The sequence below is a fragment of the Alosa sapidissima genome, chromosome 18 (genome assembly GCF_018492685.1).
Source record: "Alosa sapidissima isolate fAloSap1 chromosome 18, fAloSap1.pri, whole genome shotgun sequence".
In the NCBI taxonomy this organism is placed as follows: Eukaryota; Metazoa; Chordata; class Actinopteri; order Clupeiformes; family Clupeidae; genus Alosa; species Alosa sapidissima.
Window position 1 is genome coordinate 1,343,176 of NC_055974.1, and position 11,825 is coordinate 1,355,000.

General features: G+C 45.7%; 2 protein-coding genes across 3 annotated transcripts in view; one reads left to right on the top strand and one right to left on the bottom strand.

The window, feature by feature from the left end:
• Positions 1-34: 34 nt before the first annotated feature.
• The window catches only part of LOC121690389 (WW domain binding protein 1-like), a 12,387-nt gene continuing 596 nt past the window's right edge, over positions 35-11,825 (bottom strand). Inside the window, exons 1-4 of one of the 2 annotated variants that reach the window (XM_042070912.1) lie at positions 11,032-11,825; positions 4,296-4,499; positions 3,619-3,783; positions 35-2,423 (exon numbers count right to left, since the gene is read on the bottom strand). The exon at positions 11,032-11,825 is cut by the window's right edge and continues 596 nt beyond it. In XM_042070912.1, coding sequence (XP_041926846.1) covers positions 1,360-2,423; positions 3,619-3,783; positions 4,296-4,499; positions 11,032-11,077 — 1,479 coding nt within the window. In that variant the 5' untranslated portion in view covers positions 11,078-11,825 and the 3' untranslated portion in view covers positions 35-1,359. Of the gene's footprint in view, positions 2,424-3,618; positions 3,784-4,295; positions 4,500-7,670; positions 7,907-11,031 lie in introns of those variants that run through there. The other variant, XM_042070911.1, reaches the window with a different exon arrangement.
• LOC121690390 (atrial natriuretic peptide receptor 1-like) overlaps positions 9,033-11,825 on the top strand; it is a 13,028-nt gene continuing 10,235 nt past the window's right edge. The window contains exons 1-5 of the mRNA XM_042070914.1: positions 9,033-9,087; positions 9,521-9,626; positions 10,637-10,769; positions 11,160-11,289; positions 11,663-11,767. Coding sequence (XP_041926848.1) covers positions 9,061-9,087; positions 9,521-9,626; positions 10,637-10,769; positions 11,160-11,289; positions 11,663-11,767 — 501 coding nt within the window. The 5' untranslated portion in view covers positions 9,033-9,060. The remainder of the gene's footprint in view (positions 9,088-9,520; positions 9,627-10,636; positions 10,770-11,159; positions 11,290-11,662; positions 11,768-11,825) is intronic.

An 11,825-nucleotide genomic window follows, 5' to 3' on the forward strand; every position in this document is an offset into this window, starting at 1 on the left:
ACAGAAATAGAAAGAGAGATACGCACTCAAAGACAACCATCATTAGCTGTTTATTGTATCAGTAAAGAAAGATGTTCCATACTTTGGTCAGCTTTATAAGATATTATGTTGTAGAGAAGGGGCCTCTGCCTCCACTCACATTGAGCCATGATGAAATAGCACGCTGTTAGCAGAACACAACACTTAACACTTGACAATCATATTCTGTTTAACCCCAACAACAATATGGGATCAAAATGACAACCTAATTCATTTCACTGACTTTATAACTAAGGACAGCACCAAAATATACTGGTAAAACAACGTCATTCTCAGTCTACTTGAGCAGATCAGCAGAGGGGTGAGTACATCATCTACCTCCCTTTTGCCACACTGGAAGTTTTACCGTGCGTATGAAGAGTGAAGATCACTGGTGGGCCGGCGTGTGAGAGGATCATAGCTTGCTCCAGGCTGGACAAATGAACTCTGGCTGGATTCAGACCAGAACCAGAACTGGGCCAGGTGCTGTGTGCAGAGACAGCTGCTTTCATTGAAAGATAGAAGGGTCACCTTAAGGTCATCACCACCATATCTGCTCTGTGCCCAGATTCTGTGGAGAGTTATTTTCAGAGTGTGATCTCTCCAGGAGTGAAGGAAGTCTCTATTCATGTGCTATAGGCCAGACCGTGGCGGTCACTGTAGTGGTTATTCATAACAAAAGGAAGGTTAATGTTGTCCTACTGGAGTAATATTATCGTAAACTGCTAAATGTCATTACACAGTACCCAACAGTCATATTCTGATTCACAGATAAGTGTGTGTGTGTGTGTGCGTGTGTATGTGTGTGTTTTTGCATGTAATTGTTCGTTAGAAGCTTCGCCTCGGACAGTACCGACTAAAATTTGCTTGCCCCTATGCTTCCTCTCCAATAGTCTGCTATAAGACCATTTTTAAGTCTTTCCATCTGTCCCAGCATGCAACACAGTTTTAGAGGTGGCAAGAGAAGAACATGGCAGTCTCAGCTGCAACTGGGTGCTCTTGATAGTCATTGTTTGGACACAGAACACAGTGAGCTTGACTTTGATTGGCTTGGCTGCACTACACAATTGTGTTTGGTCTCACATAATGGAGCACAGGAACTTTATCATGATTGGCCATACCATATGGGAAAGATTAGGCTATGTTGTGATAGGTTTCTGTACAAATCAGAGTATTCTTCACCACTCTGTCGAGAACACAGTATGCTTGCCACTGATTAACCTCCGCTTGGCATTGATTGACTGTTACACATCTGATTAGCATTGACCGGTCATTCTACTTCTAATAAGCGGCCATTGGTGGCCAGCTGACTCCTTCCTACTAAATCCTCGTTACTTTTTGTCAGACTGTTTCCATGGCAATCACCACCATGTCAGACCCAGCGTCTTTGGGCACGCCGGGGGAGTGGCCACACTGATCAGGCCCCGTCTCTTTGCCCCCTGCCTGGTCTGCTTCCTTGGCTCGTGCTGTGCAGTTGTCGTCGTCATGGAGACTGTTGTCCAGGGTGCTGACGTTGTCCTGCTCATCAGGGTCGATGTGGCAGCGGCACACCTCAATGCCGGAGTCTCCTGTCAGCCGGCGCTGCTGGAAGTGGCTCTGGTCCATTTCCGGGTCGGAGGTCGCCGAGTCCCGCCTGCCCGGGTCCAGCAGAGCTGTCCTGAGGGGCGGGGACTGGGCTGGACTATCGTCCAACGGACACGCCCCTTTTGTCATCTCCACAATTTGCCCAGTGGTCACATCTAGTGGGTCGGAGAAGGGCAGGAAAGGAGGAGGGGAGGTCAGAGAGGGAGGGGAGGTCAGAGCGAGAGGGGAGGAGGGCTGGTTTGTGCTCAGACCCACCGTAACGCCGGGCGGGTGTAAGATTATGGTGCAGTTGGCATTGCCAATGCTGCTCAGGCTGGCTTGCTGCGTGCCACTGACATTAGCTTCAATGCTGCTACTTTTGGACTTAGCGATGCTAACTGAGTTACTGCCGTTCCCTGGGTTACTGGCGTTGCTCGGGTTACTGGGGTTGCTGGGGGAACTGGCGGTGCTGGCGCTTCTGAGGTTACTGGTGCTGGTTCTAGCTGGTTCTGCTGCTGCAATGAGGCTGCGGGCAGCCCCAGAGTCCGGGCTGGTGATTGGCGAGGGGCTCTGTGCAATGGCGAGGACCTCACGACTCAGTGGGGCGGGGCCTGGGTCGCTGTCACCGGGCGAGGAGGCGTGGCTGGTGGAGGGGGTGTAACTGTAGGGGGACGATTGACAGCAGGAGTCGCATGAGCAGCTGGTGTAGTTGTCGGAGCTCTGGGAGGACAGCAGGTGGGCAGTGCCCCGCGGGTAGCCCACACAGCTGTAAGGAGGGGGTGGGGTTCTGGGCTGGGCAGCTACCTCCTCATAGGATGGCAGCTTCAGCGAGGCCAGGAAACCTGCCAATCAAAGCACATCATGATTCACAATGCTTACAATCGAGCAACACTTTTGGAATGGCACCCTAACCTCACTGGTTGCTTTGAATAATGTTTCCATGACTTGCCACTTTGCACAGAAATGCACAGCGTATTTGTACACTAAAACATTACAATTTAACTGTAAACATTTAATTCATTTTGAAAGACATATGCTAAATAGACATAGATATTGTCCCCTTAGAATTATAAGGTTCTATCTGACATTTTTGTCAAAACTGAGTTATTGACATATTCTCATTCTGTGACACCTTAAAGGTGCGATTTGTAGGATTGTTACAGAACGTTCTGCAGGCCAAAATCAAAACACTGGTGAATGTTCTCAAGACTACCAGACGCGAGCCTCTTCTGGGTTGCCAGATGTAATGAAGACTTAGCTAACCCATTATTAATACGCTATTCTAGAATTAATCGTTCAAAACATAAACAAAAATTCCAAGAGATTCCGCCCCGTAACTTATTTTTTTCATGGGTTTTACGGGGTTTTACGGGTTAGAGTAATGTTGTCAAATAAGCCATTACTTCAATTCATCGTGTTTCCTTACTCTCTGACAACATATGGTGATCATTTTTGGAATGGTTACAGTTTATTTTCCATTATTTCCTACATACTGGACCTTTAAGAAGGTGAGGTGAGATGGTTTTTGTTTGTATGCATTTTTGGACATTATATCTAAAGACATTTGTTCCATTTATCAGTATAACTCTATGGAATTCTAAAACTTTGAAGCTCAATATCTCAGAACTACTCAGAATGTAGATAGGACCTATAATTCTAAGGGGACGACATCTATACATGAGGAAGAAGACAAGAAGATGGGGAGGATGAGAGGATGACAAGAGCAGTGGGAGAGACTGGAGCAGAGGGGTCATCCTGAGGTCCAGCAGGGAGCCTGGACATTTACTTAATTTATGATTGACAGATTTAGGCCTAATAGTTGTACGCATCTTTACATGAGCAATGATTACGATGGGGAAGATGAAGGAGAGAGGACAGTGATGGTAGGTTGAGAGCAGAGGAGCTCTTACTGAGGTCCAGCATAGAGGCATTATAGGTGTCGTATGAACAACTTTTAGCGTGAACGTTATTTATGAAAGCCATGAGGTTGATGAAGGAGAGGGTGAGAGTGGGCGAGCAGAGCGGAGGGGCTCTTACTGAGGTCCAGCATGGAGGCGCTGTAGGTGCGGGCGCGCTGGTAGGCCGACAGGTTGATGTCCCTCTGCCGCTGCAGCTGCTGCTGCTGGCGCTGCTTGGCTTGGCGGTGGTGGTAGGCACAGCCGCAGCTGAACAGGATCAACACACTCCACAGCAGCCAGAACCCTGTACACGCACACGCGCACACACACACACACACACACATGCACATACACACACGCACACACATGCACGCACCCACGCGCACACACACACGCACACACACATACACACACATGGCTTGATGTGAATATTTTTTCTTAAAAAGCTTGTGATATTTCAGAGAAAAGCACAGCGTGGTTGCTCTGTATGTTTGAATATGTTGTATGTAAATTGTGATTATTATATGGTGTTAACAAATGATATGCTATATGATGATGCATTATTAGGTGTGGCAGGTTTATGTGTGCAAAATGTACCAAAAGCACAGTGAAAGCCCTATGGGAATACAAAGTTCTGAGTAAGAAAAGTTATATTTAAAGTAGCAGTAAAACAAGTGCGTTCAGTGGTAGGTTAGGTTAGGTTAGCCTCACCCTTAGGATCATTTTTTCTTGGACATTCAGGCACAGAACACAGGCGTCCCAGTCACACACATGCATGATATAAGAAATTAAATGAAAGAGTACTGCATGTCTTACACCAGAGCTCGTAGTAGTAGGAGCAGCAGCCGGACTCGCCACAGCAGTGTCCACTCTGGCACAAATAGCCGCTGGCTGTGTTGGTCCCGGCGCAGTAGCGAGGGCTGCCCAGCAGAGGGAGCACCCCTGAGCGCTGGTACTCTAGGCCCTCTTGCAGCGCCTGCCTCCAGCGATACACACGCTCCTCTGCGGGCTCCGCCATCACTGAGACACACACACACACACACACACACACACACACACACACACACACACACACACACACACACACACACACACACACACACACATATAAAAACAAACATGTACATACATACACACACATGTTTACAATTTACTTCTCCGATGACATTTGGAGGGAGGCTTTCTAATACTAGTACAGATAGATAGATAGATAGATAGATAGATAGATAGATAGATAGATAGATAGATAGATAGATAGATAGATAGATAGATAGATAGATAGATAAAACAATAAGTAAACAGTGCAATGAAAAGACAATTGTGTTGATGAAGCATGTGTGGAAACTCAAATGAAACTTATGAAATATCCCCAAATTCAGACTGCGTGATCCTCCTGTTTCTACTGGAGTTGCGCACAGATGGCCTTGATCTAAATCGGATTTATAGTCACATAACATGGTCCAAGTTGGAATTGAGAAATGTGTTGCCATGTGGCTCTTTGCTGTTATCACACTGTTCTCAAAACAGCAGATCCATCTGAGTCACATGTTGGTGAACACCATTGCGTGTCCGCCTGCCACAGTCCTATTTTAGAATTTGTTCAACTACAGTACACAACACCTATATGTAGAGTAAACCACTTCGTGCGTAATGAAGAGGCATCACTTTCTTTTCGGGGACACCTCATCTCACTTGTCTTCAGGCTAGAACGGAGGCTGTCAATCAAGAAGAGGTTTAGGCCAACCAATCAATGAGGTTAGAGGCCAGGTCAGGTGAAAACATCAGTGTTCTAATAGGCGCACTGGATGAGAATTTTGTCAGTGCTGATCCAATCACTCCAGGCTTAATTCAAGAACAAAATCCTTTACAGTGCAAGGATACAAGGAAGTTTATTGTCACATGCATATAGTTACTGGAAGTAAGAAATGCAGTGAAATTATGTCTGGTGTCAGCCTATTTGTGCATTTATTGGGGGGGGGGGGGGGTGGTAAAAAGTGCAAAGTGCAGTAGAAGAGGGGTTTAGTAGATTAAGTGGCAAGGGCTGCATAAGAAAGGTGGGGGAGGATTGAAATGGGGGGGGGGGGGCACCAACAAGGAGCACCAACAAGGAGCACCCAAGAGCAACAGGGGCAAGGAAAAACTCCCTTACCAAGGAAGAAACCTTGGGCAGATCCACGGCTCAAGGGGCTAACCCAACTGCCAGGGATCTTGGTGTGTGTGTTGGGGGGATGACAGGGGAGATGGGATAGTGTGCTGTGTATGTGGGGAGAGGGCAGTGTGCAATATGTGTGTTGGAGAAGCTTCCTCATGAGACAATGTGCTGTGTATTGGGGGGGGGGGGGAAGTGTACTGCAAGTATGGTGAAGGGACTTACTATTGCAAGCAGAGTACTGTATGTATGATGTATGTGAGTGATGACAGTGAAGATGTGTGTGTGGGTGGGAGGGGAGTGGAGCAGTGACTGTGTGTGTGTGTGTGGGGGTAGGTGCAATTGCAATTGTGCAATATCCTTTACAGTGCAGGATTTCCAAAATCCCAAATATATTCCCAAAGGAAATATCCAATTTGGGGGGGGGGGGGGTGCATACACATTAAACCTAGCATAAAAGCAACACCAGGCTAAAATGTTGTACAATAGATCTCAAAGACTTCTTAAATATGGGTTGGTTTAATGTGTGATGCTTGTTGCTTTGTCCCTGTTGTCTATCAGCACCTATGAGGAAACACTTTTCAAAATGTGTTGATAAAGTGATCAGAATAAGTTGGTCTAAAAGGACACCTATAGGTAAACTAATCTGCTCCACAGTGTTTAGAAACTAGACATAAACAGCACCAGAGAAATAGAGAAATAAGCATAATGAGACAGAATCTATTCAAGCACTATTACTCTAAGTTCATTTGGATGCCTCAGTGCAACTATCAAGGTGTAACAACCATTAAAGACATCCCATGCTATACAGACCTGGAAAAATGACCACTCTATGTTCCCCATTATCCCATATAATTAAATGGAACATTTAGGCACATCGAGCACTGGACATCCTCTCTGTGTGCTGGAGCACTGGACATCCTCTCTGTGTGCTGGTGCACTGGACATCCTCTCTGTGTGCTGGTGCAGGCTACTTCATTTGATGGAAATGACAGCTGGTGACCTGTGCCCATGGATGGGGTCAGCTGTGCAAGGATCCCCCCCCCGATATCCACCACATAAACATCCCGCCAGCTACATAAAAGCATATTTAGCCCGCATGTGCCCACTTTAAAATCCTCCAGCTTGGCATTGGCAGTTCCATGCCTGACCCTGAATCTGCTGAAATGGTCCAAAGCTCATAAACATGTGAGTTTGCAAACAGCAGACCAACAGGTCAGGGCAGGGGCCTCAAAGAGACTTGTTACATCACCAGGAATTAATCACCATTTACAAGGGGGGTGGGGAAATATTCAAGTTACTTCAGCTTAGATCTATCTGTATCTTGCTGAAGTAACTTGAATAAAAGAATATTGAGTGGTCTACTAAGAAACCTTGTGTTTGTAGAGGTTGGAGTTGTTATGGAGATTATCATTTGATTTTTGCAATAGTGTTACAAGCTAACATAACACCTTAGGGGGATTCAATCCATTACATTTTAATGCAAATACATCCTACTGCATTACACCAGGGACTGTGATGAATGAACTCGATGCATATAGCTCAGCTTCGCAGGTGCCTGATATGCAGGTGCACCTCTCTCTCTCTCTCCCTCCCTCTTTCTCTCTCTCTCTCACACACACGTACACACACTACAAATGTGATAGTGGCCTGCGTAGCATACTCAGTGCACAAGGTACACATTGCCATGGACACGCACATGCATCAACACTGGCATCATGTCTCAACACTACCCTAAATCATGTTTACACACGATGTAAAACAGGCATGGATGCACTCTGTAGCCTATGCATCCTCTATGTTCCATCGACACAAGTCAGCTCCCCGCGCGCTATGGACATGCAACCACGGCCTTAATCCCCCCGCCACAATCCCAACATGTCTTCTCATGAGTGCGCTGTACGTGTGCGATAAATACGAAAATGGATGGCTCTCTGCGGTTTCTTATCCACAACACCAGATGCCAGTCTTACAAGCACAAAGAGAGAGCGAGAGGGAGGGATTATGTCATCAGCTATTTCAGTCGATGAAATATTTCTCACCGTGTCTCGCGCAACGCCGCGTTTCGTCCGCATCTTTCCGCGAGGGGGTGAAGCGTCGGTCCTTGCACGGACGGTCCCGTGTCCTCTGATGGATCTCCCGGTGTCCCTCGCCGCCTCCGCCAGCCACCAGTAGCCACAAGCCAGTAGCCTCACCAATAGGGGCACAGGGGCAAAGGAGCTTCCGCGATGCTCCAGCTCTGATAGCGGAGGCTAATTTTACAAGCATAAACCGCATCGGCCGCTGATTGGCTTTCAGCTGTGGGATGCAAGCCAATCATGTTACAATGTCCTGCTGGACGCAGCTTATCCTAGCAACACCAGCAGCAGAGCCAAAGTCAAATAAATCAAATTATGGTGTTTAAGAGTGGAGACCAATTTGGTCACGTAAATATGGTCATATGCGCACCTTGTAAGGCATCGGTGGTATTAAACGTATATGGCCCTTGCCGCTTGGAAAAATGAAATAAATCACACACATCATCATCTAAAATTTATTCGAGACATTCCTGCTGTCCATCCGTAGCGCTTAGTTTTGGTTTGGTGCTTGGTACATTTCACAGAACCCACCTCAAATGCGCGCTGCTCTGTCGCTTGCTCTTTAAGCAGTGGACAGCGCATGCGCATGTCAGCAGTGCTTTCTGCGATGGAAAGATGATAGAGTATCAAGATTAACCTTTCTCAGTAGGCTACTCTTCTGTCTTGATATTTTGTTACACTTGCGGGCGATTATGTGCTACTGCGTCTATTTTTTGGGCTACAGCAGTTCGCTCTACTGCCACATGAGGGCAGACAGAGACCTATTAAATGTTTGGAGGTCTCCATCAAACGTAGGGTGCGTCGACAAAGCGAAGTGGCACACTCTCTTATGGCCAACGTTTGCGTCTCTTCGTCAGAAAATAAAAAATGTCATAAGATTACAATAAGTCATTAGACTCAGGTAGGCTAATCATGAAATCCATCCATGGCACATTAGGCTAATTAATGGTTGTGAATTTGCGAATAAAATTATAATCAAACAAACAAAAAAACAATTCGCCCCTCTTCATTTATGTAATATCTATTTAAACGAACTCTTCATCTACGTGACTGTGGATTAGTTTGTAATGAACAGCCGTTCATACTTGTAAGCGAACTCTCCTCTGCCACCTGCACATCAGACGCGCGCGCGCTCACAGTTATCAGACCCATCCTGCGCTTAGATGTTGCTGCTGAGTATCGCGGAGTGTCTCACCGCTCATTCAGTTCTTCTACTCGCAAAGCGCTTGGAGTAAAGCTCTGACAATTAAAAAAAAGTAAAGTGTAATATATAGGCCTTTTCATTTGTTCATTTGTTTCAAAACAAAAAAAAGTGTCAGTTTGACAACAACGGCACAGAAGAGCTCACAGAGAGATGCTGCGCTTGGAAGTCGTGATCTTGGTGAGCATTTTTTTTGCCATTTCCTAATCCATTATTAAATGGTACTTAAATTAATGAAACAGTTTATAAAATATGTATTTGATCAATAGTGTGTAACACTGTACAAAATAAAACAGCATTTGATCAATAGTGTGTTACTGTACAAAATAAAACAGTTTATCTTAACTGAACTCTAATTTATTGGATGTACCAACTGGCTAGATCTGGTGATTATCTCAGATAATTAATTTCAGTTGCATTTTACCCATAGTAGACACTCACATAGATCAACATACATAGATCAAAACTTGTAGATTAATGTAGATCTTTTGTGTATTTAGGTATGTTACTCCATAGCTCATGTTTTCTGAATGGTGTGTGTGTGTGTGATTATTTTTGTGTGTGTGTGTGTGCGTGCATACGTGTGTGTGTGTGTGTGTGTGTGTACGTGTAGTCACTTCTTGTGAGCTGTGTGCTTGGATGGCATGATCTAGATAACACTGAGTTTGATTGCTGGCCTCTGGATGATCCAGATGAGCTAAATATGATCAATTGTGGAGGTGAGTGCATTGGACAAACACTCACACACAGATAGTCAAATGTAGACTTGAATAGCTTGAAAACAGCCAGAAGGAATGTGTGTGTGTGTGTGTGTGTGTGTGTGTGTGTGTGTGTGTGTGTGTTGAAGCAGACCTGGTGAAGGAGAAGGCTATCAGGCTCAGAGACAGAAAGTATCTGATGAGTGCTAACGACCCTTCACCCTTTATTCTCCCCTCCTTGGGCTCAGTGGCAATATGATTGGCAAAGGATTTATAAAATGGTGCACCTTAATTAAAGTTTATAGCTAATACTACATCTGTGCTGCTCCGAATTTTTACTTCTAGTATATCTACACGGTCCGCTCTTCGTCTGATGCACCAGATGTAATGCTGCAGAAGCGCGGTGGATCCACTCTTTTGTGATTTATAAAATGGCTTTTTCATTGTGACGTTCTATTCTCTATGGGGAGTGAGCAAGTCCGTAAAAAAGCCAAACCAGTCTTCCAAATTGCTACATTTAGGTTCAGTATGAATATGATAAGACACCTGTACAGCAGAAATGCGTAGGCTACAATACTACGGCACATGTGAACATCACATGTCAAATGTGAATGTGTGTGAATACATTAGTGGGCATCACCAGCACCATCAACATCACCAGGAGTATGTTGGCCATGAAAAGGAGGGTGAATAAGAGAGAAAGGAGAATGTTGGTCTCTGTGGGTGAGCGCGCTCATTTGTGGATGTGCATGTGTGTGTGTGTGTGTGTGTGTGTGTGTCTGTCTGTCTGTCTGTCTGTGTGCGCGTGTGTGTGTGTGTATCCGTACATATCTGTATGTGTGGGTGTGTGTGCATGTGCGTGTATCCGTATGTGTATGTGTGTGTATGTGTGTGTATGTGTGTGTGTGTGTGTGTGTGTGTGTGTGTTTGTCTGTCTGTCTGTCTGTGTGTATCCATGTGTGTGTGTGTGTGTGTGTGTGTGTGTGTGTGTGTGTGTGTGTGTGTGTGTGTGTGTGAATTTGTGTGTACAGGTCTGGAGATGGCGTGGGTAGTGCGGCCTCCAAAGCGAGTAATCATTGGGGAGGAGTTTGAGGTGATCTACTCAGTGACTGTGAAAGAGCACTTCTACCAGTGGGCAGTGGATCACCACCTCTTCACACACAGGTACAGCCTCCTCCCTTGCACCCATACCCCTCTGTCTCTCACTTTCTTTCTCTTTCTCGTTCTCTCTCTCTCTCTCTCTCTCTCTCGCTTTCTCTTTTTTTGTTTGTCCATTATTGTCACTCACTCATTCACTCTCACACTCTCATCATTCACACAGACAGATGCACATACACACACACACATACACACACACACACACACACACACACACACACACACACACACACACACTATCTCTCTCACACACACATGCCTTACCCACATTTTTGTTCCAGCCTCCATCTCTTCATCTCTTCCACTCTCTCCATCTCTCTGTGTCGGCCTGTGTATTTCCGCGCTGCCCCTGGCTCTCCTCTCCTCTGAGCGTAGTGTGTGTGTTCTCCCCGTCAGCTCTATCAGTAACGCAGCAGAGGCGCGCCACTTCTGTGAGGAGCACGACTGCCCCGACTGGAAGGACGCAAATGGGGACAACTGCTGCATCCACCACGCCAACATCCACTCCTGTCCCATGGGCTACCTGGTAATGAACTAAAAACACAAGAATACACACACACCCTAACATGCCGCTAATTCTAATAAAGGAATGTTTTGTCTGTGTTCATGTAAACCTATGTTCTGTGAGTAGTACACTTGGAGAACTTGTCAGAAACGGAGAACATTTTATGGGAGCCTTTTTTGTTTGATTCAACAGCATTCTCCATGTATACGTACTGTAGCATGATAAACACAGGCAGGGGAAAAGCAACAGCAATGGAGGAATATGTAGTTATCAAAGGGGGAGAAGATTCATTTGCGTCCTTCATCATACTATTAGAATTGCTTTCCATTCTCAACAACTCTACAGCGTCAACCAGAAACTCTTCATTTTCACTCTTCAGCTGCTTCATTTTCAGGTGAAGGAGAGAATCTGTGGTCCCTGGATTCCCGACGACGGCAGGATATTCACACACACCATCTCGACCGCAGGCAAAATGACCCAAACTAATTGGACAGCCAAGGTGATACTAGTGAATACACTAGTAAAATACAAAAGAAACATGTTCAAAATACTCTGAT